Below are 26,146 nucleotides of genomic sequence, written 5' to 3' on the forward strand. Positions count from 1 at the left end.
TGTTTAATGAGATCTTCTTGGTCTCTCCATTCATCTTTGATTATTTTTCTCATTTCCTGTAAGTGCTTTTAAGCAAACCGTATATAAGAACATTGACTTTTTCACTACAGGAAATATGGTTGCAGGATCAAATGAAGTTATTGCCATCTGTCAGAGCCTCCAGCAGGTGGCAGAAAAATGCCAGCAGGACCCTGAGAGCTGCTGGTATTTCCACCAGACAGCTATCCCTTGCCTGCTTGCCCTGGCTGTGCAGGCTTCCATGCCAGGTAACTCTCCACCTGTCTTCCCTCCCATCCTCTGGAATTTCTGCCTTTCACTGGTATTAAGCAGCACTGCAACCCACTGGGCATCAGTAGTACTGTGTTTTATACCACCAGAGGCCCATTCTGAATCCCTTATTATCAGGGTGAGATCCCATTTGAGAGCAAAGGATTCCAACCTGACTAATGGCAAAAACCCAGAATCCACTAGTGTTAGCATTATCCAAAAGGATGCACACTGTGTTTCCCTTTAATTGCAACGTAATTAGTTTAGTTAGAATTGGGCTCTGGAGTCAAGTGGACCTAGTTGGGGTTTATTCTCAGTTCTGCCATTTGCTAACTCAACTGAAGATAACTCCGCCTTTCTAAGCTTCACTTTCCCACTTACGAGGCTAGAGTAATATGTGCATCACAGAGTAGTTAGTAAAGATTAAATAAGATCGTGTGTAGTGCCTGGCCACACAGTAAGTGTTCTGTGTGGTGGTCGCTATAAAAAGAACCCATAAAGGTAAACCCATGTTATTGTTAAATTGCAAAAGACTAACAGTACTACTAGTTTGTTTAAAAAAAATTATTTATTTGAGAGATAGACAGGTAGAGATCTCCCATCTGCTAGTTCACTCTCCCAACTGTCTGCAACAGCTGGGGCTGGCCAGGCTGAAGCCAGGAATCAGGTATTCAATCCAGGTCTCCCACATGGATAGCAGGGACCCAACCACTGCCTCTCAGCATGCATATTAGTAGGAAGCTGGAATCAGGAGCAGACCTGCAACTCGAACCCAAGCACTCCAGTATAGAATGCAGGCATCCCAAGCGCTGCCACTAACAGTATTGTTTCTGATGTTCGGAACAGATTTACTCTATTTTCCCTGGCTGCCTAATCTAAGGACTGTGTTCAGTGTTCTCAAAAACTCTATCTGGCCCTCAGTCAGGTCACTTCTGCTTCTGGTGTCTTGTCTTGCTGGTTCTCAGGACTACCAGGGGCACATTAATACTGCTGTTCTTGGGGCCGACGCTGTAGTGTAGCGGGTAAAGCCACTGCCTGCATATGGGTGGCAGTTCAAGTCCCAGCTGCTCCACTTCCAATCCAGCTCTCTGCTGTGGCCTGGAAAAGTAGTAGAAGATGGCCCAAATCCTTGGGCCTCTGTACCTGCATGGGAGACCCAGAAGAAGCTCCTGGCTTTGGGTTGGTGCAGCTCCGGCAGTTACGGCCAGTTGGGGAGTGAACCAGTGGATGGAAGACCTCTCTTTGTGCCTCTCCTTCTCTATGTAACTCTGACTTTCAAATAAATAAATAAATATTTTAAAGAAAAAAGAAGACTGCTCTTCTGGCTAGAGTTGAGCCCAAATCAGGATGACAGGACCTAATAATTTGGGTCTCTGAACCACAGTTATCACCACAGGATTCTGTGTTACATGTGTTGTGTTGGTTTGGTTTTGCAGAGAAGGAGCCCTCTGTCCTGAGAAAAGTGCTGCTGGAGGATGAGGTGTTGGTCGCTATGGTGTCTGTTATTGGCACTGCCACCACCCACCTGAACCCTGAGTGAGTGTAATCCTAAACACAGCTTGAACCCAGGGAGGATGGCATTCCTGGGAAGAAGCACTAGCAAGGTCATCTGTCCTTTAACAGGCATTTAAATGTGAAGGCAGTTACTTGTTCTGCGAGTTGTGCTAACAAATCAAAATGGACCATGGGGGTGGTAAGCCATGGGCCAGTGGTTCTTAGCAGTGGATGTGCCTAAAAATCAGCTGTGGATTTTTAAAACTACATTGAGTTCTTACTAGATTAGAAGCTGTAAGAGGAATTAGATCTGTTCAGTTCACTGCTTTATCAACAGGGTCTAGTATAGGAGTGGTCCCTGGCACATACTATGAGCTAGGTTAACATTTGTGGAATACGCAAGTGATCACTGGCTCAGCGGCCCTAATGTGACTCCCACTCAGGTTGAAAAGCACTGCTGTGGAGGGGAGGGCTGTGTTCCAATCCTGGCTCCTTGATAATACCTAGTACTCTACCCCAGATTAGCTGCCCAGAGTGTTACCTGCATTGTACCCCTCTTCTTGGATGGCAACACCTCCTTTCTGCCTGAAAACAGCTTTCCAAGCAGATTCCAGCCATTCCACGTGAGTCTGATGGGTTAGATCGGGGAGAATCTTGGAACTTAGATCTTTCAAACTTAACCCTCCTAGGCTAATCTAGGCTGGGTATAAGGTCAGACAAGCCCTCTGCTGGCAGGACAGGCCTGATGGGGCTACTCTTCCTTTCTAGGATGGCTCTGTGGAGCAAAGGCGGCTGGTTGCACTGCTTATGGCCTTTGTCTGCTCCTTGCCTCGAGAGGTGAGTGAGCACATTTGGACCGGTCCCTGGTTTAACCCTCACCAAGGAGAGGTAGATCCTAGGTGATCTCTGGGCTGAAATTTGCCATGGGCTGAGCTGATCTTGTAGTTGATCCTCCAGAGAAGTCAAATCTTGTCCATTGTGGTTCCTGCTACCACTTTCTACTGAGTAGGTCTTGGAGTTCAAGTGTTCTCTGGGTTTGTTTTACATGGCCAGCTTTTCTACAGGTGGAAATCCCTCAGCTGAACCAACTTATGCGGGAGCTGTTGGAATTGAGCTGTTGCCACGGCTGCCCCTTCTCCTCCACAGCTGCTGCCAAGTGTTTTGCAGGACTCCTAAACAAGCATCCTGCAGGTACTGCAATGAGACTGGGCCAGGAGACTTCCTGAATCGTCTACTATGAAAGCTTCAAGCTCTGTTCTCATTCTCTTGAAAGAGGAGCTTGCTAATGACATCAGCTGCTCAAGCACTATCCTTGGACAGCCCTTGTGTCGAGAGTCATGACCAAGAGTCAGGGTGGGCAAAGCATAATGGAACCTAAGAGAGAGAAGAAATGCTCTAGATTGGCCATCCTGGTGGAGCTACTATGATAATGCTTTTTAGGAAGCAGACAATCCTTTTGAATACTAGCATCTTTGCATTTGCTGGTATCCAATCATTTTGTCCAGGCAAAATGCTGCTCTCTTTTTCTAATGGCTTCTTGGGGACTCTGCATTTAAATAATTTATATCTTTCATTGTTAAAGGAAAAACTCTGTAGCCTGTGCATCAGCTTTCCCTCCCTCCCTTTTAGGGCAGCAGCTGGACGAATTCCTCCAGCTGGCTATGGACACAGTGGAGGCGAGCCTGGGCTCTGGGCCCTCGCGTAGACAGGCCTTCACACTGCTGCTGTGGGTAAGGAGGCGGGATGGACTCTGGCTAGACCCAGGCAGTTGCATCTCATTCAATATAATGCCCTTATTTGACCCTGAGCCATAAGCAGCTGCCTCGCGGGGTGCTGGGAGGGAGTTCAAATGTCCTGCCCTAACTGTGTGTTCTCTCTGCAGGTAACAAAGGCGCTAGTGCTCAGATACCATCCTCTCAGCTCCTGCCTTACAACCCGGGTAAGTCCTCTTGCAACAGGAGAACCTAGGACCTAAACAGAATTTGCTGTTGATCTTATTCTTCCCAGAAATAACTTGCATCTTCCACTTTGGTATTTAACATTGTCCTCCCTGACGTACCTCAAAGATTCTCTTTTCTTCAGCTCATGGGCCTCCTGAGTGATCCAGAACTAGGCCCAGCAGCAGCCGATGGCTTTTCTCTGCTCATGTCTGACTGTACTGATGTGTTGACTCGTGCTGGCCACGCCGAGGTGCGGATCATGTTCCGCCAGCGGTTCTTCACAGACAACGTGCCTGCTTTGGTCCAGGGCTTCCATTCTGCTCCCCAAGGTGAAGAGAATCTCAAAGGCCCTCTTTGCACAGCCACATCCCCTGACTTAAGTTAGGCCCTGAGTGGTTCCCTAGAGCTATAGTGTTTACAGAGAAAGCACAATACCCTGACTCTTGTCCCACTTTTTCCTTTGGTGAGTGCGTCTACCTCAAGTGCTTCCCCTCTCCCAGCTCATGTCTCTGTAGGCTGATAGCCCAGCCTTGTCAGAGATTGGAGTTGAGTTCTCAAGCTGAATGTCTAAGCCCAGGTTCTTCCCTCAACTTTTTCATTTTACAGATGTGAAGCCAAACTACCTGAAGGGCCTGTCCCATGTCCTTAACAGGCTGCCCAAGCCTGTGCTGTTGCCAGAGCTGCCCACAGTAAGTCCTGCAGTGGGAGCCTCGCAGCAGGCAACAAAGCTGTTTTCCCATAGCTGGGGCTCAGGGGAGAGAGAATCAGCCAGCACAGTATCCTCATCTGTACCCTTCCCATTGCTCCTTAGCTTCTCTCCTTGCTGCTGGAGGCCCTGTCCTGCTCTGACTGTGTGGTCCAACTCTCCACGCTCAGCTGCCTTCAGCCTCTCCTGCTGGAAGCACCCCAGGTCATGAGTCTTCATGTTGATACCCTCGTCACCAAGTTTCTGAACCTCAGCTCCAGCCCTTCCATGGTGCGTTGGGCCCCAGCAACTCCGGCAGCTACACTTCTCCTCGATTTCCCCTCACTCCTTCCTCGTGGTTGTGTTCCAGGCTGTCCGGATCGCGGCTCTGCAGTGCATGCACGCTCTCACTCGCCTGCCCACCCCGGTGGTAAGCGCCTCATGTATCCCTCCCTGGCTTGGCAAGGTCTTAGGAGAAACCGAAAAGCTTTTTTTTTTTTTTTTTTTTTTGCCTTAGTCAAGTGGGATTAGCCATGTTACCACAAATGCATTTAGATAGGCAAGAACTTTGTTCCTTGGGCCTAGAATGGACCCAGTAAATCCTGACTGTCTCATAATAGAATGACCATGTTGTTCCTCTGCATCACTAAGGAATCACATTTGGTTTTCCTCATAACATTCATTGTATAAAGACAGAGAAGTGACACCCAGTTGCTTTGATTGAATAAGGCTAAGCTTATCTCTCTGTCTTCACAGCTGCTCCCCTACAAACCACAGGTGATCCGAGCCTTAGCCAAACCCTTGGATGATAAGAAGAGACTGGTGCGCAAGGAGGCCGTAGCAGCCAGGGGAGAGTGGTGAGTTTCTAGGTCTGGGGAGAGAAGGGACTAGAAGAAGCCCCACGCTAATACTGCCACCATTCTTCCTGCTTACAGGTTTCTGCTGGGGAGCCCTGGCAGCTGAGCCCTTGGTCCTGGTCTAGACTGTTCTGTCAGACAATCTCACCTGGAATTACTAATTCTTGGCTATCCTGCTCAAGGCAGGGAGACCACTGGACTGCCTTCCCCAAGGACACAGCACAAATGCCGGCCCTCTGTTGCATGGCTATATAAGAAACCTAGAGTCCTGGTTTCTCATGGATTTCTGATGGAGCCAAGTGTAAAACCACTTGGGTTTGGAGAAAAAGTCTTAGGTCAAGAAAAGGGAGATGTGCTGCTGAGGTGTGAATGCAGATTAACATGGCCCAAGGACCAGGGATGGTGGATATGTGTGTACCTGCTGGAGAATAAACATTTCTTTTGGTAATGGGGCTGTCAGATATTTTCCCTACCCTCCATATGCCTCAGTATCACATAACCAGGCATCTGTGACCTAAGCTAGAAAAAAAAAAAAAATAGTGATAAGGACTAGACAAGAATTCTTTGGAGTGAGTCCAGGAGGAAGTACCTAGTTCCTGGCTTTGGATCGGCACAGCGCGCCAGCTGTGGCAGCCATTTGGGGGGTGAACCAACGGAAGGAAGATCTCTCTCTCACTGTCTAACTCTGCCTGTCAAAAGCAAAAGAATTCTTTGGACCATCCATCCCTTCCAAGTAAAGGCACAGAAGGCATGGCCAGGATACCTGCTCACCAGGCCTTGACCCTGACTTCCCCCTTCCCTGCCTTACACTGAGGGAGGCAGAGTGAAAAGCTACATATCTTTACAAACCAAACACCTTTATTTGCTCCCTTCGGCAACGTGAGAAGCGGCAGTGATCCCAGTGGCAGGCCTGGTGATGTGCCCTGTTGAAAGCCACAATCTCAGCTGTACCAGTCAGATATTTTCTCAGACAGCAAGTGGAAGAGGTGGTGCCCGAGGCCAGCGCTGCAGCCTGGAGGCAGTCAGGGTCAGCACCGGCAAGGTAGCTAGCTGCCTGACCCCTGGTGTGGGGCTGGAGTTTCTGTTTGCCTGAGTAAAGGGGTGTCATTCCTAGGACTTCTCCATGCTGTCTTGCTTCTGCAGGGGCCAAAAGGTTGGTCCTGGAGGTGTCCCTGCCTGGTACACTAAGGCAGGCCCATTGGCTCTTTTTGATCAAGGATTCCAAGAAACGCTGCCCTTGGTGGCCTATGAGACAAGGTCAACGTAGGAAGCAAGATGAATGCTCCAATGGAGGCTGACACAGGGCAGCTCACACTGCCATCACAGAGGCTGAGTGAGCAGCCACCCAGGGCGGGGGCTCCCATAGCATTCCGTTCCCATGTGGCAGGTGACTGGAAGGTAACAGCACCCGGGTAAGCCAGTGCCTGCAAAATAGAAAGAAATGTATGAGTTTCAAGTGTCCTCAGTCATCCTTACTATTCAAAATTCTTCAGCAAATAACACCAAGCACAAAAATAACAGAATCCTATTTTTCCCTATCCAGTTGTGTGGTGCTCTGAAGGGGCTGCTGCAAGCGCAGTGGTAGGCAGAAGTGTAATGAGGATGGGATAGGGAGGCTGGAAGGCACTGGTGGTCATGTGATTGTCACTCCCTTGGAACTGCACTGGAAGCAGTGATCTCCCCTGGGGTGGGACGGCTAGCCTCATCTCAGGAATGATTGGTTTGAACTGAAGAAGACACTGCCATTAACTGAGAGGCAACTAGTGGCCACTATATCCTACCTGGTGGTCCCTTTGACAAAAGCTTTTTCAGGATTCTGTAGTCATCTTGAGGACTCAAAACCACACAGTTCGGGCCTCAAGCTTCTTTGGCTCAAATGAACTCTAAACTCTGGAAACATGCTATCTAAGACAGTAGGCACTAGCCCATATTACAACTTAAATTCATGGAGGTGACTAGCCACAATCCAAGAGCTTGCCAGCACAGAACACTTTACTCACAACAGTTGTTGGACACTATTGATCTACATGTCTTACTTTACCTTCCCGTGTCCACGCCCAGGAACACCTTCCAGTTGTCCAAGCAGCCGTAGTTGTAGGGGTTCCTAAATATCTATAGGGCCAAGAAAAACATACATTTCTACAAACTTCTTCTATGAATCTTCTAGTGTTTGAGACTAAATTAGCTAAGCTAAGGCTCAGGTAGGCAAATTCTGACCTTGTATAACCTCTGTTTATAGATTCATTTACCCACCTGCTCATCCCAAGCCCTTAATCCTACTCACTCTGCCCTTGGCCTGTAGCCGACGTCTCTCCTTCTTGTTGATGTGCCTTTCGATGCTGGTCTCACCTCGACTGATGAGAACAGCATGCCATATAGTTAGGGCACCCAGGGCAAGTGCCACAGAACTAAGAAAAGGGGCAAAGATTGGTGAGCAGGTTAGAGATCTGGAGGTGCTGGTCTGAAATTGCTAAGCAGTAATGGCTGGCTCATGCCCTCTGCCCCATCTCTCCAGGCAAATATCCTAGAAGAGCTTTTATTTCACTGCATCTATAAATAGCATCAGTGAAAGGGCTGGGAATAAACTGCATGGAAAGGGAAAAGAAATGAGATATTATTAAGAATAATGTTCTGGGCCGGCGCCGCGGCTCACTAGGCTAATCCTCTGCCTAGCGGCGCCGGCACACCAGGTTCTAGTCCCGGTCGGGGCGCCGGATTCTGTCCCGGTTGCCCCTCTTCCAGGCCAGCCCTCTGCTGTGGCCCGGGAGTGCAGTGGAGGATGGCCCAGGTGCTTGGGCCCTGCACCCCATGGGAGACCAGGAAAAGCACCTGGCTCCTGGCTCCTGCCATCGGATCAGCGCGGTGCGCCGGCCACATCGCGCTGGCCGCGGCGGCCATTGGAGGGTGAACCAACGGCAAAGGAAGACCTTTCTCTCTGTCTCTCTCTCTCTCACTGTCCACTCTGCCTGTCAAAAAAAAAAAAAATTAAAAAAAAAAATGTTCTGGGCCGGCGCCGCGGCTCAATAGGCTAATCCTCCGCCTTGTGGCGCCGGCACACCGGGTTCTAGTCCCAGTCAGGGCGCCGGATTCTGTCCCGGTTGATCCTCTTCCAGGCTAGCTCTCTGCTGTGGCCCAGGAGTGCAGTGGAGGATGGCCCAGGTGCTTGGGCTCTGCACCCCATGGGAGACCAGGAAAAGCACCTGGCTCCTGGCTCCTGCCATCGGATCAGTGCGGTGCGCCGGCCGTGGCAGCCACTGGAGGGTGAACTAACGGCAAAGGAAGACCTCTCTCTCTCTCTCTCTCTCTCTCACTGTCCACTCTGCCTGTCAAAAAATAAAAAAAATAAAAATAAAAAAAAAAAAAATAAAATAATGTTCTGTATCTCCTAAGACCCATGTTTGGGAAATAGTGGAGGGCAGTAAAAGCATAGAGATTGGAGTGGGATGGCATAAAATTTCCATTCCAGCTCTGCCAGTACTGGCTGTATGTTGTGGAACAAATCACTTTACCCCTGACTTCCAGTTTTCCTTATCCATAAAATGTAGTCAACGCCTACCCATTACATAGGTGCTGTGAGGATTAAATGAATAAGGAGTTGAACCCACCTTGGCACATGACCGATATATGCTCACACTGTGCCTCAAAATGCTGAAGAAAACTAAGTGCTGCCTCTTTGCCAGCCTGTCAGACCACAACAGTGCCAGTTCTCTTAGGGTGGGTTCCTGCCTGCACCTCAAAAGGTCTTCCTGAAGCTGCCTGCCCCCTTAAAACCGTCACAGTGAGAGTTTAGTACCTGCACAGGAACCAGAGGTAGACGAGACTCTTGTGAGTCATCCTCTCTCGAAAGGAGAAGGTGGGTGGCGGAGTCTGGTGGTAAGTCTAGAGGAAGAAAATGGCAAAACCTGGCTCATTCGCTCTGTTGGGTTCCAGCAGCTACCCCCGGAGCCCCAGCACCTACAGGCAGGAAGTGATCCAATCCGAGGTGGAGAGAAGGGGGAAGGCTAAAGCCACAGAGGAGTCAAGGCAGCAGCCAGATGGGTGGGACCAACCAAGTCCAGCGGCACCACGTGGACAAACACTGGGCAGAGCAGGTCTGGACAAGATGGCAAAGCACAGGTGGAGCTGACCCTGAGCCTTTAGGTTGACAAAGCACATGGGGCTCCAGGGGAAGCCACTCCAATCCCCAGCCAAGACTCCTTCACTGTGTGGCTGGATCCCAAGAGACCAGGCCCACACCCGAAATGAACTGGAGAGGATCATGAGCTCCACTGAGGACTGTGAAAGGCAGCAGAGGTATAATCCTAGGAACCCAAGATGTGCTCAGAATATGGAGCTCTGCAAGGCACAGGGGTGGGGGGAGGGTGACCCAGATGCAGACAGACCAGGAGCAAGAAACAAGCAGACTGGCCCAGCCTGACCTCTGACCCTGGAATCCCACCACACAAACATAGACTCCTTGCTGCTCAGGCCGTCACAAAGGCGGAGTCCTTGCTCAGCCCAAAGAGATGGTGATGGAAGAGTGGAAAACCCATATGCCAGGGAAGTGCCTGATGCGCCCAGGCTGCTTAGTCTACCCACACAGACAGCCTCCTGAACACTCCTGTCTCTACAACCAAACTAACAGGTGGGCCCCAGTTGCCTGAGCAACTCTGTACCCCCAGGCCTGAGCAGCAGGAGGCAGTGGGGTGGGGACGGCCCACCTGGTTGGCAACCGCCTGTAGTTTGTTCTTGTCGAGCTGTTTCATTTTCTAAGGGGATGGAAAACAGTGCTGGTTATACTCTCAGGCCCCTATATAGGAGTGCTACCAGCCCCATTCCTTAAGGACAGGTTCCAACCCCTAAAGTTGGACCCTACTGAGCCACCCTATTCCTAACCACGAGCTCACCTCAATGGCAGCATAAGCCTCCCGGAAAAGGTCCCAGCTTCCATAACTGCAGTAGACACAGCCCAGAGTCATGAAAAAGCAGAAAGAGAAGAAGTACCGATGGTTATAGTGGCCCACACAGTTGTTTAGCCAGGCTGGTGGGTCAATGATTAAGGACAAGAGCAATCATTTCAGAGTATGTCCAGACCTCTCTGGTCATCCCTGGTTCATAATGACATTCTCCCAAGCCTTGAGCTTCTAGTTACCGCGAACTGTTTTCCATCATAGAATAATACAGAACTCTTTCCCAAGGTTGAAATTAAAGTGCTCTATGCTTCTCAGAGCCCTCACATGTCACCAGGAAATCATAAAAATTGAAATCCTTGGGGCTGGTGCTTGGCACAGTGGGTTAATGCCCCGGCCTGCAGCACCAGCATCCTATATGGGTGTCTGTCTGAGTCCCAGCTGCTCCACTTCTGATCTAGCTCCTTGCTAATGCACCTGGGAAAGCAGCAGAGGATGGCCCAAGTCCCTGGGCCCCTGCACCCACATGGGAGACCCAGAAGCAGCTCCCAGCTCCTGGCTTCGGATCAGCCAAGCTCTGGAGAGTGAGTAGCAAATGGAAGACCTCTCTCTCTGTCTCTACCTCTCTCTGTAACTCTTTCCTTCAAATAAATTAATTAAATCTTTTTTAAAAATTGAAATTCTTGAGTAAAATTAATCCAGACATCTGTAAAGGATAGCCGAAGGGGACCAGGACCTGTGGTTCTATTTGGCACCCACTGGACAACCACAGAAACTCAAACATCTCTACCCAGTAACCGTCAGCATGACTTAAAGATTCCCTTTCTTTTTTTTTTTTTTTTTTTTTTTGACAGGCAGAGTGGACAGTGAGAGAGAGAGACAGAGAGAAAGGTCTTCCTTTTTTGCCGTTGGTTCACCCTCCAATGGCCGCCGCGGCCGGCGCGCTGTGGCCGGCGCACCGCGCTGATCCGATGGCAGGAGCCAGGAGCCAGGTGCTTTTCCTGGTCTCCCATGGGGTGCAGGGCCCAAGCACCTGGGCCATCCTCCACTGCACTCCCTGGCCACAGCAGAGGGCTGGCCTGGAAGAGGGGCAACCGGGACAGAATCCGGCGCCCCGACCGGGACTAGAACCCGGTGTGCCGGCGCCGCTAGGCGGAGGATTAGCCTAGTGAGCCGCGGCGCCGGCCAAGATTCCCTTTCTTTAGGAAATCTGGCCCAGCGAGCCTGTGAACCTCCTTTGTCCCCCAGGGCCTAGCCCCCACAAGTTTTCTACTAACTTCTGAGCCCAGTGTTTTCTGCAGGGTGACGCTAGAAGCCTTGGGTCTGTGGCCATCAACCCTGGACAGTGCTCTGGAGCTAAGGAAGGCCTCAGGCAGGAGACAGCAAAAGGATACGGCAGTGATGGTCCATCTTCAGCACACACCTGTGAGGGAGGGACACAGGCTCTGTTATGGTGGCCAAGGTTCTTGAGATGTCAGTGCCAATCCTTTCCTACAAGGACCAGCATCCTGCTGAGGTGGAAAGGGCACAGACTTTGAAGGTGGCCAGGCCTGGCTTCAACCACAGCTCTGCAGGTGACTGGCTATATGATACTGGACAAGCTAACTCATCTTTCTGAGCCTCAGTCTTCACAAGGGGAAATAATACCTTAGCACAGGACCATCCCAGCACTGCACGTCAGCAGGTACAGGACACACTGCCTAGATATGTTGGGGGCTTCATGGATGTCAGAAGACACCAGGCCTATGTTTTGCCCTAGGACTACAGCAAAAGGCCCACAGGCAGAGGTGAGCATTTGGCATGGTAGTGAAGATGCTGCCTGGAATGCCTGCACCCCATGCTGGAGAGCCTGGGTTCAAGTCCTAGTTCTGCCCCCAAATGCAACTTCCTGCTAAGGGGCGCCCTGAGAGCCAACAGATGATGGCTCAAGTAGTTGAGTCCCTGCCATCCACGTGGGACACCTGGATTGAGTTCCAGGGCCCTGGCTTCAGGCTTCCCTGACCCTAGCTGTTGTGGGCATTTGGGGAGTGAACTAGTGGATAAAGATCAACCTCTCTGCCCCTCAAATAAATAAAAGGGCCCCAGCTGGGGTTCACAGACAGCAAAACCAAGACCCACCTATTACAGATGCTGCAGTGGTGTGTGCGGGCTGGCTTGGGGTAAATGCACTTCTTACAGATGGACACTGAGGCAATATCATTCCTGCCCTGTGCAAAGGGAGAAGAGTATCACGACTAGTGGCACCAGTTTTGCACCTTCTAAGACATCAAGGCACTCTCCCCCAACTCTTGGGATAGCCTCCCACAGCCTGCAGCCCTCCCCTTCCCTTTCCCCCAAATGGACCCACCTGGGGCGGGTACCCAGGTGGGGTGGTGATGGCCTGGTAATAGTGGAAGACGATGAGGATCAGATTCCAGTGACTGTAGAAGAAATGCCAGCAGAGTCGCGGCACTGAGTAGGTTCGGAGGATGAGAGGCAGGACACACAGGTAGGCGATGGCCACGATGGAGCCTGTCAGCACGATCACCAGCACCACGAACACCTGCCAGCACCAGGGAGGTTTGGAGAGAGGGTGAGCCGGCTGCACCCAGAGAGGACGCCCATTTCCCTGGGGGGAGGGGCAGGCCTCCCAAGTGCAGTGTGGCTCCATCAGACACATCCCTCTGCTCCCCACAAACCCCTTTTCCTGCTCCCTGGACGTCACTCACCACCCCAAACCAGCGGATCACGTTGTCCACCAGCCAGTAGACAGGCTCAAAGGCAGCGTCGACAGCGGTGTCACTGCCCCCAAAGGAGTTGTAGAGCAGGGAGCGCAGGCAGACTTTGCCATAGCGCCAGCGCTGTACCAGGCCCCGGAGCAGAGGAGGGCAGCGGCGCCTATAGCCCAGGAGCAGAAGCAGGCGCAGGCAGAGGCGGGCCGGGCCCAGCAGCAGGCTCCGCTGGCCCCGCATGGCTCCTAGGAGAGCACACCATCGTGAAGGTCCAGCCTGAGCTCCTTGTACCCCACCAATGAGAAGGCCCACAGCACCAGCTTGGAGGGCAAAGGCCTCAGACAGGTCCAGCTAGGCCAGTCACCTGCTGTGTGAAGCAAGTTCCCCTCACTCTTTATGGAATGTCAGTGCCAATGTCCCAACCAGATTACAGGAGTAGGGCCTGCAGATTCTGAGCCTGCGGTATGGCATGTGAGTGTATAGCAAATCCAAGGGTAAAGGGCCATGGTAAAGGGGCGAGAGGCAAGTGGCCCCACACCACAGCAGTCTTTGGAGCTATCTGGGTAGGCAGGCCATTGAGTGAAGCATAGCCAACACAGCTGCCCTCTACATCTCTGGGCATGGCCACTTCAGCCACCAAACCCCAGGGTCTCCAGCCTGCCCTGACCCGCTGACCTACCTCCTCACCACGGAGCAGCCAGTGTAAGAGAGAGCACACAGCCTACAGATCCTGCAACTAGTTCTTCCCCAGCACTATCTGAGTCTTGGCAAAAGATACTCCTCCTGCTCCCTCTGGGCTGATGTTACAGGCCCGCAGGCTTCAGCCGGGCTCCCGGCAGGAACATCAGCTCCCTGCTGCAGGATATAAGATGCTTTGTCTCCAATTCCACTCCCAGCTCCACCCCAAGGATAGAGTGGCCAGCTTTGGGAATTCAGAGCGGAGCAGCAGGGGAGGGGCAGGGGTCTCCATGTTGGTCCTAGGGCCTGCCCCTCTGTAGTGGGTCTCCCCTCCAAATCGCTGCCATTAGTCCCAAGCCTTCCATCCAGCTTCCAGCTCTTTAGCCCCATTCATGCTCCTCTGTGAGTGCCTCCTACTCATCTCTCTGGTTCCTCCCTCACTCAACAGACATGGGAGGAAACTGGCTTCCCAGGCAGTGCCCAGAACAGAGGACACTCAGGCTCTGAATCCTCTGATGACACTCTCATCTACCCTGCAGAGGGGGTCCTTCCCGGGAAGGAAGTTATCCCATTTTCCCACAAGGCAGCCAGGGAGGGCTGCTTTGTTTGCAGCGACTCCACTGACTTATTTAACAGGCAGCTCAGATCCGGCAGAAACTGGAGGAGGCTGCTCCACTGGAGGCAAGGTTTCAGTTCAGTAACTGGAGCAATGTGCTCTCTTTGCACCCTGGCTCATCCCCACAAAAGGCCTTTCAAACAAAACACTTAATTACTGCCTTCCACAAGCCCTATGAAGAAAAGAAACCCAGCAGACAAGGCCTACAGAAAATGAGAAGACAATTCAGTAGGAACCTATGCTCTGCACCGGGTAAAGAAACTGGCCATTCCCATCACCACTTAGCAAGTTAAGAGTTAAGGAGGAGAGCAGAAAAGAAAACAAAAAGCTCAGGGTGGGAGGGGGGCTCCATGGTTAAGATACTGCCTGGGGGGCCAGCGCTGTGGCGTAGCAGGTAGGTCACCACCTGTGCACCAGCATCACATATGGGCACCAGTTCAAGTCCCGGCTACTCCTCTTCCGATTCAGCTCTCTGCTAATGACCCAGGAAAGCAATGGAGAATGGGTCAAATCCTAGGGCCCCTGCACCTGCGTGGGAGACCTGAAAGAGGCTCCTGGCTCCGGATGGGTGCATCTCCAGCCGTTGGCCATTTGGGGAATGAGCCAGCAGATGGAAGACCTTTCTCTCTGTCTCTCCCTGTCTGTAACTTTACCTCTCAAATAAATAAATAAATCTTTAAAAATTATATATTTATAACAGCATGCAATTCTCATCTGTAATAAGCATAAACTATATGCCACCTCACAGCCATCACTCCTACTCTTAAACAAATACCCTCCTTGTCAGACTACGTTTTAAATTATCCTCAACTGAGCTCTCCAGGAAATTCCTCCCTCCAGGACTAGATTTACAACTGCCCACTCACTTGGGCTCAACTGTGCCCCTACAGACTCCTGTGACTCTGGGCAAACTATTGAACCCAACTGGAACTCAGTCTCCTTGTGCTCCCATTCACTGAGCGAATGGATTAGATGCTAAGGTTCCTCCCAGCTCTAACCCTCTATGATTCTAGTACATACTCAGCAAGTTACAAATGAAATATTCATAAAGCACTTAGCACAATACCTGGCTCATGGAAGTACTCAATAAATACTTGTTGGATGAATGACTTGGAGGGATGGTGAAGCGGAAAGGCTGGTCAGATGTCTGTCTGTCCTACAGACACCTACAGAGACACTCCTGCCAATGCAGTAACACTAAGTAAGTATCTGCTGCTACCATTGTTCCTGATGAACAGAGAAACAGAAACCACTGTTAGAATCGTAGCACTGAAGAACTGAGAGCATCTCAGAAAACAAATCCAACCAGAAATCAGCCAAACTCGTAAACGGAGAGCTTGCGGATGCAGAGGTGGGTGCACAAACTCTGAAACCTGCTCACTTCCTCACTGTAGCTGGTGGGGTGTGCAGGTAGGAAGATGCCAGGGAAAACACCCATGGACCACCACGAAATGGACTTCTCCCCCGAGGCGAAGCAAAATTCCAAACATCATGTGCGTCTGAGGAAGGGGCAATCTCAGTGCAGAGAGAGGGAAACAGAGCAAAGGGCAGTTCTACTATTGCACCAAGCACCAACCGGAGTCCTCCTGTCAGCAGCAGCCACAGGCTCTCGTGGCCATCTGCCATCATATTACAGGAGACTACAGGCCAAGGCACCTCCCTCTTCCCAGGGCTCTAAAGCGCCATCTGTTCCCAAGGGGAAACCAATGGGGGGAGGCGAGGGGACAGATTCCAAAGCCACTGGAAGGGAGATGAAGCAGCCAACGTCAGGGGCAGGCGTCTGGCAGTGATTAACACCCTCCTTGGCCTCTCATTCTCAGTCTTCCATTCCAGCTCCCTGCTAATGCGCCTGGGAAAGTAGCAGAGGATGGCCCAAGTGCTTGGGTCCCTACACCCACGTGGGAGACCCGGAAGAAGCTCCTGGCTCCTGGCTGGCCCAGCCCTGGCCATTGCGGCCATTTAAGGAATGAGCCAGTGGATGGAAGATCTCTCTCCTCCTCTCCATGTCTTCCTTTCAAATTAATTAATTAAAAAAAAAAAATCCTGCTTCCATTGCATATGGAAGATCTCTGTCTCTGTGTCAAATAAATTTAAAAAAATATCAAAGTCGTGCCAATCTCATCTAGACAAAGATGCTGCTCTCAGGATGTGTGCAAGCTCATGCAAGAGATGTCAGAAGTCAGTAAAGAATAGCAACTTACTCACGTGCCCACTTCCCTTCCTGGCTAACCCGCTAAGAGAAAGGGTAGCAACTTTCTCACGGGTCAGTTCGTCAAAAGTTAAAGAAGGGCCCGGACAACTACAGCTGCAGAACGAGCCTTATCTTTCAGGTAGGGCGGCATGGTCAAACCGCGATGCACTGGAAGCCGAAAGCTTGGATCCGGCTTGCGCTCTATCTTGAATTATCTTCAAGGCTCGGGACAAGTCAAACCCTGGCGTTGGATTTCCAAATCTGAGAAATGGGCAAGTTGGGTTGGTTAACTTCTGCTCTGTGCGTTATGGTTGCCCAGAGGGTGCGCCTCGCCCGAGGACTGCTCGGCCTTGCAGGGCGGGGCGAGGAGAGCAAGAAACCAGACTCAAGACAGGGCCCTGGGGCAGGGCCCGACCCTACAAAACAGGGGCTATGAGAGGGAGCAAGGGCCACGGCTTCGCCCCTACCTGCTGCCTGCCAATTCCTCGATCATCGAAATCACGCCCCGCAGCCTCGGCCGCAGCTCACTGCCACCTACTCCAGCCTGGCGCCCCGGGCGGGCCTGGCTCAATCCGTCCCACCATGCCCCGCCAGCCGCAGCGCCTGCCAATGGACCCGGACCCGCCGCCTGCCCATCCTCAACCCTAGGCGCAGGCGCAGGCGCAGGCACACGAGCCCGAAGTTCCGCCCCCGGCCTTCTCCCAGGGAAACCTGGGAAATGGAGTTTGCCCTGCAGGAGGCGTGTCTGCCGGGCACGTGACAAAGCCCGCCAATTGGCACGTTCCTTACTGCAGCACTGTGTCTGGGTTCGGCCAACGAGACGTCGGCTTCGTTTCCATCCGGGCTCTGGGACAGTGGCAGTCATGGCGCCACCTGTAAGGTACTGCATCCCCGGTAAGTGCACGGCTCCCGTACGGAGTCCCGGCTAGGGCCAGAGGCAGGAAGGCAGGACGCCTAGCAGCCTCTGGGGACCAGTGACCGATGCAGCGCTCTTTCCGCAGGCGAACGTCTGTGTAACTTGGAGGAGGGCAGCCCAGGCAGCGGCACCTACACACGGCACGGATACATCTTTTCTTCCCTCGCCGGCTGTCTAACGAAGACCAGCGAGAACGGCGCGGTACGCGGGGCGGCTGGCCATCTCCCTTCTTTGTCATGGACTGCCCTTGAGTTCCGGCCCTTAGGCCCGGGTAGGGCAGGCGCGTCCCTGTAGAACGACTTGGTCTCGGTTGGCCGTGGGCGCCGCACACCGGTCGTGTGGACCTCGCGCGGTTGGGGCTGCCGACCCCTAGGGGCAGCTGCGAGCTGAGAGTGACCCCGGCCAATCCGGCAGCCAGCCGAATCCCGCCCGAGTAGCCCCGACCTGTCCGTCTTCATCCGGCTCGGCGGCACTGCCCGCAGTGCAGTTGGCTTGCTTCCCCCGTGTCTCCTGCCATCCGCCTGAACGCGCGCCTCTCCTCGGTCTATGTAACTCTGACCTCGTTCAACTAGCCTCTCGTATCACTTTTTGGAAGGGATTTTGGCGGGGGTGGGGGTGGGGGAGGTTGAGTCTTGTTTTTATTTTGTTAAACTCACTTCCGAGCACTTGTTTCAGCCTGCAAACGCCCAAAGTTCCACGCAAGCAGGCCGCACCACCCACCTTACCTGCAGTGCCCGGCACAAGGCAGATGGTCAGTTGAATACATGAGCGATGTTGTCCTGGCCAGTTCCAGAGATCAAACCAGGACCAGCTCCCGATCAGATACGCAGTCTTGGAAGGAGCAGCTAAAGATGGGTAGCACAGGAGAAAAAGGATTCAGAATTAGAACGTGCTTGCTCAGAAAGAAAGCCCTACAGATATTCTCTAAAGATAGAAGGAAACCAGTATCCAGTATTATAAAACACTTAGAAATGTTAGTCGGGCAATAAAATAAGAAATAGAAACAGTGCGACTTTGGAGGTCAGAATCAAATCCATGGCTACAGGTAATATAGTGGTGTACTGAGAAATTCCAAGTCACCAAAAAACCAACTCTGCTCTGGAATGGTTAACTTATGTCTTCTACAGCAGCCTTGCCAGGGCCCCCGGGGCTCTTCCTAATGGAAGACCCTCTGTCCTGGACTGTAAATGAATCCATAGTCCATCTGCCTTGTGACCTCAACTCTGCCACAGCATTCCTGTCGAACTCTCCAGCCACACTTTACTCAGGGCTTAGCCAGAACATTCATTTTTTACTGTTCTCTTTGTAGCTCCCGGTAGTGTCTGTGATGAGAGAAGCAGAATCCCAATTACTTCCAGATGTGGGCTCTATTGTAACATGTAAGGTAAGTTGTTACCAGTCTCCATGCTTAGGACACCAACCCAGTGCACAGAGCATGATCATTCTTGAACTGCATTGTCCAGTCTGATAGCCACTAGCCTCATATGGCTATTTAAATTTAACAGTGTCAGGGCAAGCATATGACCTAGCGGCTAAGACATCGTTGAAGTACCTGTATCGCATGTTGGAATGCTTGGGTTTGATCCCTGGCTCCATCTGCTGACTTCAGTTTCCTGCTAATGCAGTCTCTGGCAGGCAGCAGGTGGTGGCCTAAGTAGTTAGGCTACTACCACCATGTGGGAGACCTGGATTAAGTACTTGACTCCCAGCCTCAGCCACTGCAGGCACTTAAGGAATAAATCAGTGGGTGGAAGTGTTCTCTCTCTTTCTTTCTGTCTCTCAAATAAATATTTCAAAATATGCTAGACAGTACTAACATTTCATTAAGCATACTAACCACTCGCCACATTTCCAGCTCTCAGTAGCTACTGTGGCTAGTGGTTGCTAATTTGGTCAGCACATGGTATTTCTATCATCACAGAATGTCTCACTGGACTGAGTGGTCTGGAGATTTCTAGGAAAATGAACAAAATTTGGGTATGCATAGTTATTTGAGCCGATTCCCTGACTTTGTGGTTCCCTCCAACATCTAGGAAATGGGTGAAAAGGAGACCTAATTTTGAACATCTGTGGCTGAGGCCTTTTTCTGCAGAGAAGCAAAAGACTTTATTCTCTGGAATTCCTATTAAATGTAAAGTCTTTTTTTTTTTTTTTTTTTTTTTTTTTTTTTTTTTTTTTTTTTTGACAGGCAGAGTAGACAGTGAGAGAGAGAGACAGAGAGAAAGGTCTTCCTTTGCCGTTGGTTCACCCTCCAATGGCCGCCGCAGCTAGCATGCTGCGGCCGGCGCACAGCACTGATCCGAAGCCAGGAGCCAGGTGCTTCTCCTGGTCTCCCATGGGGTGCAGGGCCCAAGCACCTGGGTCATCCTCCACTGCACTCCCGGGCCACAGCAGAGAGCTGGCCTGGAAGAGGGGCAACCGGGACAGAATCTGGTGCCCCAACTGGGACTAGAACCTGGTGTGCCGGCGCCACAGGCGGAGGATTAGCCTAGTGAGCCGCGGCGCCGGCCGAGTCTTTTTTTTTTTTTAAGATTTTATTTGTTTATTTGAAGGGGCAGAGTTAGAGAGAGAGAGATGGGAAAAGATCTTGCATCTGCTTGTTCACTCCCCAAATGGCTGCAATGGCCAGGTCTAGGCCAGACCAAAGCCAGGAGCCTGAAACTGCATCCAGGTCTCCTATGTGAGTAGCAGGGGCCCAAGTATTTGAACCATCTTCTACTGCTTTCCCAGGTACGTTAGCGGAGAGTTGGATCAGAAGTGGTAGCAGTTGAGACCCAAAAGGAGCACCCATATGAGATGCCGGTGTTGCAGGCAGGGCTTAACCCACTGTGTCACAATGCATGCCACAAGTGTAGACTTTAGGGCATTTCAGGGAGACCCAGATGGAGCTCCTGGCTTTGGCCTGGCCCAGCCACAGCTATTGTAGGCATTTGAGGAGACAGGATGGAAGATCTGTGTTGCTCTGCCTTTCAAATAAATAAACATTTAAAAAATTTTCCATTTGCTATACATACCTCTTTTTTTTTTTTTTTTTTTTACAGGCAGAGTGGACAGTGAGAGAGAGAGAGAGAAAGGTCTTCCTTTGCCGTTGGTTCACCCTCCAATGGCTGCCGCTGCAGCCGGCGCACCGCGCTGATCCGATGGCAGGAGCCAGGAGCCAGGTGCTTTTCCTGGTCTCCCATGGGGTGCAGGGCCCAAGCACCTGGGCCATCCTCCACTGCACTCCCTGGCCATAGCAGAGAGCTGGCCTGGAAGAGGGGCAACCGGGACTAGAACCCGGTGTGCCGGCGCCGCAAGGTGGAGGATTAGCCTATTGAGCCACGGCGCCGGCCATTTGCTATACATACCTCTTAGTAAGATTTCTAAAGGTCTAGATTTGCTGCCATGCCCTGTGTCTATTTATGTTGGACTGTGACTTTTAAAAATCTAACAGGCCAGCATTGTAGCGTAGTAGGTTAAGCCTCTGCCTGTGACACTAGCATCCCATATAGGGTCTGGTTCCTGTCCCAGCTGCTCCACTTCTGATCCATTTCCCTGCTAATGTGCCTGGGAAAGCAGTGGAAGACGGCCCAAGTGCTTGGGCCCCTGTACCCATGTGGGAGACCCAGAAGAAAAAGTGACTCCTGGCTTCGGCCTGAACTAGCCCCCACCATTGCAGCCATTTGGGGAGTGAACCAGCAGATGAACAAGCCTGCCTCTCTCTCTCTCTGTCTCTGTCTCTCCTCTTCTCTCTATAACTCTGCCTTTGAAATAAATAAAAAATAAATTTTAAAAATAATGAGGCCAGCACTGTGGCATAGCGGATAGAGCCAACTGCCTGCAATGCCAGCATCCCATATGGGCAAGGGTTCATGACCCAGCTGCTCCACTTCCAATCCAGCTCTCTGCTATGGCCTGGGCAAGCTGTAGAAGATGGCCCAAGTCCCGGGAGTGCAGTGGAGGATGGCCCAGGTGCTTGGGTCCCTGCACCCCATGGGAGACCAGGAGAAGTACCTGGCTCCTGCCTTCGGATCAGCAAGGTGTGCCAGCCGCAGCACACCGCCCGCGGAGGCCATTGGAGGATGAACCAACGGCAAAAAGGAAGACCTTTCTCTCTCTCTCACTCACTGTCCACTCTGCCTGTAAAAAAAAAAAAGAAGAAGAAGAAGAAGATGGCCCAAGTTTTTGGGCCCCTGCACCCGCAAGGGAGACCCGGAAGAAGTTCCTGGCTTCGGATTGGCTCAGCTCCGGCTGTTACAGCCATCTGGGGAGTGAAACAGCAGATGGAAGATCTCTCCCTCTCCCTCCCTCCCCCTCCCTCCCCCTCCCTCTCCCTCCCTCCCCCTCCCTCCCCCTCCCTCCCCCTCCCTCTCTCCCTCTCTCTCGCCCTCTCTGTAAGGTGCTAGTTTTCATATGCCAGCTGCTCCACTTCTGATCCAGTTCCCTACTGTGGCCTGGGAAAGCAGTGGAAGATGGCCAGTGGAAGATGGCCCAAGTGCTTGGGCCTCAGCACCTGTGTAGGAGACACGGAAGAAGCTCCTTGCTCCTAACTTCAGATTGGCACAGCTCCGGCCATTGTGGCCAGTTGGGGAGTGAACCAACAGATGGCGACCTTTCTGTCTGTGTCTTCCTCTAACTCTCTCTCTCAAATAAATATATAAGAAAATATATCTGTATAACATGTCATTTGGTTCCCATAGTCACCCTGTCAGGTGGCCAGAGTTGTTCTTAATCCACAAATCTCACTTAGGCAGAGATAAGTAGAAGCTAGCTTGTCTTCAATTGTATGTTTACTAGAATCTTGGGCTGAAGTCCTAGTAAAGCCTTGTTCATTGCTGCCTCCTTGAGCTGACAATTGTGAATACTCCGGTGCTGATCCTCTCTGAATTCCACAGGTCTCCAGCATCAATTCACGTTTTGCCAAAGTACACATCCTCTACGTGGGATCCACACCTCTTAAGAACTCTTTTCGAGGAACTATCCGGTAAGAAGTATCCTTGTCCTCCCCCACACACGCTGCCTTTCAAGTACATAAATAAATCTGTAAGAAGAAGTATCCTTGTTGTGATACTTGCCTCAACACCTGGAATGAGATTAGGATAGACAGGACAACTGGAATTTTTAGGAACACTTACAATACCTGCTCATGCCATCTTTCTATCTTCTTTGTACTTTGATTCTCCCCATTAATATCCAAAGAACATGTTATATGAGCTAGGATGAAAGGAAGATACTAAAAAGGATTTTAAAAAGATTAAGCAGAGCTGAAGATTGACAATGTTAGGCTGATTTGAACCAAATAAAGTACAAAGCATTTAAAGAAGTATTTTTCTTTATTTTTTTTTTAAGATTTATTTATTCATTTTCAAGTCAGAGTTACACAGAGAGGAGAGACAGAGAGAGAGACAGAGAGGTCCTCCATCCGATGGTTCACTCCACAGTTGGCCGCAACGGCCGGAGCTGTGCCGATCCAAAGCCAGGAGCCAGGATCCTCCTCCCGGTCTCCTACATGGGTACAGGGGCCCAAAGACCTGGGCCATCTTCTACTGCTTTCCCAGGCCCTAATAGAGAGCTGGATCGAAAGTGGAGCTGTTGGGTCTTGAACTGGTGCCCATTTGGGACAGCGGTGCTTCAGGCCAGGGTGTTAACCCATGGCACCACAGCGCCGGCCCCAGTACTTTTTTTCTTGAACTTAGTATAGAGTAATCCCAAAGGTTATAAGATAATGAAAGGATTTGTTTGTGAGGTGGTATATTTTTTCCAATGGATTCCTTATAGAAAAGACAAACAATTATTACAGGCCAGATAACAGGGTTTTTTAAATTTATTCGCTTCATCTATTTGAAACACAGGGACAGAGCGATCTCCCATCCTCTGTTTCACTCCCCCAGCGCCTACAGCAGCCGAGAGTCAGGAGTTCAATCCATTGTCCCACATAGGAAGCAAGGACCCAACTACTTGAGCCATCACCTGTGCCTCCCAGGGTGCACATTAGCAGGAAGCTGGAATGGAGAGCGGAGTGGGGACTCTTAACCCGGGCAGTGCAGGATAGGACATGGACAATCCCAAGTGGCGGCTTTACCACTGCACCAAACACCCACCTCAGATAATTCGATTTTGCAGGGTCTGGTGTGGTTCTGTGGCATTTCATTCCAGTCCTCTTGAAGCAGCAAAGTTCCTTATCTTTTCCTGCCGCCTCTGATCTCTTTCTGTACTCAGAGGTGTTGCTCCTGCTGCTCTGCGTGGCCTGACAATGGGCAAGTGCTTTCTCCCGTGGGCGAAGATAAGGATGCCTCCCCCCCTCGTTCTGGGTGGCAGCTGGCTCCCGTCAAGACTTGTTCCATCTGCTCTGAGAGTCCTTCACCTGCTAGGAACCTTCAGGACAGTTTTTCTCGAAGATAATTAACCTTTGGTGAACTTTTTTTTTTGTAGGAAGGAAGATGTTCGAGCCACTGAAAAAGACAAGGTTGTTGGTTGGTTCGTTTTTCTCTTCCATGAATGAAGCAATTGAAATCCTTTACAATTACTCACATTTATGTTAATTCATCTGACCTGAGTGGGGCTAGGTTTGCCCTTAAAGCCAAGTATTTATTCATTGCTGTCCCCTCAGATGTAGTCCTGGATCTTTCAGAACCAACTGCAGTACCTCTTATATCTTTTCTTTTTCTAAAGATTTATTTTATTTATTTGAAAGAGTTACAGAGAGAGTTAGAGACAGAGAAAGATCTTCCATCCACTGGTTCACTCCTGAGATGGCTGCAGTGGCTGGAGCTGCGCTGATCCAGAGCCAGGAGCCTCTTCCAGGTCTCCCACGCGGGTACAGGGGCCCAAGTAGTTGGGCCATCCTCTACTGCTTTCCCAGCCCACAGCAGAGAGCTGGATCGGAAATGGAGCAGCTGGGTCTTGAACCAGCGCCCACATGGGATGCCAGCGCTTCAGGCCAGGGCGTTAACGTGCTGCGCCACAGTGCTTGCCCCGCCCTTTTTTTTTTTTTTTTTTTTTTTTTGTAAGATAAATATTTACTTGAAAGACAGCTACATAGAGAGCTGTCTTCCATCCCTGGTTCACTCCCCAAGCTGAAGCCAGAAGCCAGAAACTCCAGGTCTCCCATGTGGGTGGCAGGGGCCCACATACTTGAGCCATCCTCTGCTGTTCTCCCAGGCACATTAGCGGGACCTGAACTAGAAGTGGAGCAGCAGGGACTCTAATTGGCGCTCAAATGGGATACAGATATGTGTTGCAGGTGGTGGCTTAACTCACTGCACCTCAAAGCCAGCCCCTATAGTACCTTTTTATAGTAAATTCAGTAGTCTGATTCCTGATTGGATTACTGAATTCAAAATCTGATTTGTATGATGTTGACTGACAGGCTATGATGCCTTCTCCCCGCTGGGGTTAGATAGGCGACAAGCTCTCCCAGAGGGGCTAAGGATTCTGTGTGGCTCTGATCCAGAGCTTCACTTAACACCACTATGCTTTCTTCACAGGTTGAAATATACAAGAGTTTCCGTCCAGGGGACATTGTCTTGGCCAAAGTGGTATCCTTTATTCCCAGCAGACTTCTGGTTCTTCGTGAAGAAGACATGGAACTAGAGAAACAACCCAAGTGGCTAAGGGGGGAAGACTTGTAACCTCTCATTTTCCTTCACCGCTGTTGTGTGACTAGATCTCTCTAGGTGACGCCCAGTCCAACTACCTGCTGACCACAGCTGAAAATGAGCTGGGAGTGGTGGTGGCCCATAGTGAGTCAGGTGAGTTGGTCTACACTTCTACATTCTGATTCTTCCTTGGCTGGTATGGTTTGGGATCAATGCATTAATTTTCTGACTTTCCCTAGTTTGTCATTGTTTGGGAAGCAATATAAGTGTAGGTACCATGATGCACTGCATAACAGCATTTTGGTCAGTGACAGACTGCATCTGGGCTGGTGGTCGCATGAGATTATCACCTAGTGATGTTGCAGCCGTACATCCTGTGATATTCACACAACTATGAAATCGCATGCCCCCATCAGGTGATGCGTGGCTGTGCTTACTGCAGAGATGAGAGAGATTCTGCTAGCCCTAAGGAGGTGGGACTCACTTCATAAATCATGAGATAAACACGGTTTTCCCGTATGAGGGGAGGTTTGCTGGTAGCCTGGTAATACTTCAGCTTCGTACCCATCTGAAAGAAAAGGGCTTCAAGCAAACATCTGAGGTCCCAGCTGCAAACCCAGCTTTTCCCTTCCAGGTGTCCAGATGGTTCCCATCAGCTGGTGTGAGATGCAGTGCCCTAAGACCCACACTAAGGAGTTCCGGAAGGTGGCCCGCGTGCAGCCTGAATTCTTGCAGACCTAGGAGGCCATGTTGACCCCCCGGAGGGCTCAGCTGTTTCTGAGAGCATAGGTATGAAAACAGCACCCGGATGCATTGTCTGTCGTCAAAGGCCAGGGTCAGCCAGCACTGCCCGAGAAGACTCGACCAGGAAACTCATTGTGCAGATGAAGCCTCCCTGTGAGTGGATTTCCTTCCCTCGAGTGATGACATTCCTCCTCCGGGGGCTCAGTAAACTGCAAGCTGTGGCCTGTGGGAAATAGCCTGTTCCTCCCGACAGTGTATCTTTATAAATGTGTATATTTTGCTGTGATCAAGAAAACATTTTTTACTAAAAGGATTTTATTACAGGCTGCTGTTGTCTTGAGCTGGGAAAAACCCCTGAATGTGTCATAACGTTTAGAGCAAGGCTTTGCCGATGGCGCCCACTGATCGACGGGTGTCATTTGCTTAGACGAAGCCTGAGCACCAGCCTCTTTTGCATTGTTTTGAGTTCTGTTTTAAATGCTTCTGCTAACTGCTCCAGGCTCTAGGTACACCTCTCACTTCAGTACATTACGGCACAGTGAAAACTGTAGCACGGATGGGCTCATCCAGGTAGCACGTGA

General features: G+C 51.0%; 3 protein-coding genes across 66 annotated transcripts in view; 2 read left to right on the forward strand and 1 right to left on the reverse strand.

The window, feature by feature from the left end:
- Nucleotides 1-5,691, forward strand: part of MMS19 (MMS19 cytosolic iron-sulfur assembly component) — a 28,694-nt gene extending 23,003 nt beyond the window's left edge. For 9 of the 11 annotated variants that reach the window (XM_008270296.5, XM_070057430.2, XM_089314587.1 and 6 more), the window contains 13 exons: nt 111-266; nt 1,704-1,803; nt 2,282-2,384; nt 2,530-2,598; nt 2,826-2,952; nt 3,391-3,491; nt 3,644-3,700; nt 3,844-4,030; nt 4,308-4,390; nt 4,513-4,677; nt 4,757-4,816; nt 5,143-5,243; nt 5,322-5,691. In XM_008270296.5, coding sequence (XP_008268518.1) covers nt 111-266; nt 1,704-1,803; nt 2,282-2,384; nt 2,530-2,598; nt 2,826-2,952; nt 3,391-3,491; nt 3,644-3,700; nt 3,844-4,030; nt 4,308-4,390; nt 4,513-4,677; nt 4,757-4,816; nt 5,143-5,243; nt 5,322-5,349 — 1,337 coding nt within the window. In that variant the 3' untranslated portion in view covers nt 5,350-5,691. The remainder of the gene's footprint in view (nt 1-110; nt 267-1,703; nt 1,804-2,281; nt 2,385-2,529; nt 2,599-2,825; nt 2,953-3,390; nt 3,492-3,643; nt 3,701-3,843; nt 4,031-4,307; nt 4,391-4,512; nt 4,678-4,756; nt 4,817-5,142; nt 5,244-5,321) is intronic. The other 2 variants (XM_051824031.3, XM_089314589.1) reach the window with 1 other exon arrangement.
- A 392-nt stretch (nt 5,692-6,083) lies between these two features.
- ZDHHC16 (zDHHC palmitoyltransferase 16) lies at nt 6,084-17,017 on the reverse strand. Of its 48 annotated transcripts, none has more exons than XM_017348466.4 (13): nt 16,796-17,000; nt 16,339-16,589; nt 15,204-15,364; nt 12,841-13,088; nt 12,480-12,674; nt 12,251-12,339; nt 11,527-11,555; nt 10,130-10,263; nt 9,944-9,991; nt 9,037-9,122; nt 7,528-7,651; nt 7,285-7,355; nt 6,084-6,667 (listed from the first exon to the last, which is right to left on the reverse strand). In XM_017348466.4, the coding sequence occupies exons 4-13, from the start codon at nt 13,081-13,083 to the stop codon at nt 6,553-6,555; spliced, it is 1,134 nt and encodes a 377-aa protein (XP_017203955.1). In that variant the 5' UTR covers nt 13,084-13,088; nt 15,204-15,364; nt 16,339-16,589; nt 16,796-17,000; the 3' UTR covers nt 6,084-6,552. The 48 variants fall into 48 exon arrangements, 47 of the variants coding, with proteins under 47 accessions (XP_017203955.1, XP_069913534.1, XP_069913536.1 ...); XM_070057433.2 differs by having other exon boundaries at nt 16,343-16,589; nt 16,796-16,996; XM_070057435.2 differs by having other exon boundaries at nt 15,204-15,317; nt 16,343-16,589; nt 16,796-16,984.
- Nucleotides 17,018-17,169: 152 nt separating this feature from the next.
- EXOSC1 (exosome component 1) lies at nt 17,170-25,891 on the forward strand. Of its 7 annotated transcripts, none has more exons than XR_016222068.1 (8): nt 17,170-17,222; nt 17,330-17,445; nt 18,554-18,628; nt 22,119-22,207; nt 23,656-23,700; nt 24,711-24,761; nt 24,890-24,974; nt 25,456-25,891. XR_016222068.1 is itself a non-coding variant. In XM_002718613.6 (8 exons), exons 1-8 carry the CDS (start codon nt 17,192-17,194, stop codon nt 25,560-25,562), a joined length of 588 nt encoding a protein of 195 aa, XP_002718659.1. In that variant the 5' UTR covers nt 17,170-17,191; the 3' UTR covers nt 25,563-25,891. The 7 variants fall into 7 exon arrangements, 4 of the variants coding, with proteins under 4 accessions (XP_002718659.1, XP_089170751.1, XP_089170750.1 ...); XR_016222070.1 differs by having other exon boundaries at nt 23,656-23,696; XM_002718613.6 differs by having other exon boundaries at nt 23,656-23,689.
- Nucleotides 25,892-26,146: the final 255 nt, after the last annotated feature.

The sequence above is a fragment of the Oryctolagus cuniculus genome, chromosome 15 (assembly GCF_051225735.1).
Source record: "Oryctolagus cuniculus isolate XC-2025 breed Fujian yellow rabbit chromosome 15, ASM5122573v1, whole genome shotgun sequence".
In the NCBI taxonomy this organism is placed as follows: domain Eukaryota; kingdom Metazoa; phylum Chordata; class Mammalia; order Lagomorpha; family Leporidae; genus Oryctolagus; species Oryctolagus cuniculus.

Bases quoted from the DNA above. Each gene is read 5' to 3' on its own strand.
- ZDHHC16 (XM_017348459.4), bottom strand. From the start codon at position 13,083: ATGCGGGGCCAGCGGAGCCTGCTGCTGGGCCCGGCCCGCCTCTGCCTG. The intron at 12,340-12,479 runs GTGGGTCCATTT...CCCTTTGCACAG, and splicing joins CACCTGGGTACCCGCCCCAG to GGCAGGAATGATATTGCCTC. The intron at 10,264-11,526 runs GTATCCTTTTGC...TTGACCCACCAG, and splicing joins GAAGATGGACCATCACTGCC to CCTGGCTAAACAACTGTGTG.
- EXOSC1 (XM_002718613.6), top strand. From the start codon at position 17,192: ATGGCGCCACCTGTAAGGTACTGCATCCCCG. The intron at 17,223-17,329 runs GTAAGTGCACGG...CTCTTTCCGCAG, and splicing joins TGTAAGGTACTGCATCCCCG to GCGAACGTCTGTGTAACTTG. The intron at 24,975-25,455 runs GTGAGTTGGTCT...TTTCCCTTCCAG, and splicing joins GGTGGCCCATAGTGAGTCAG to GTGTCCAGATGGTTCCCATC.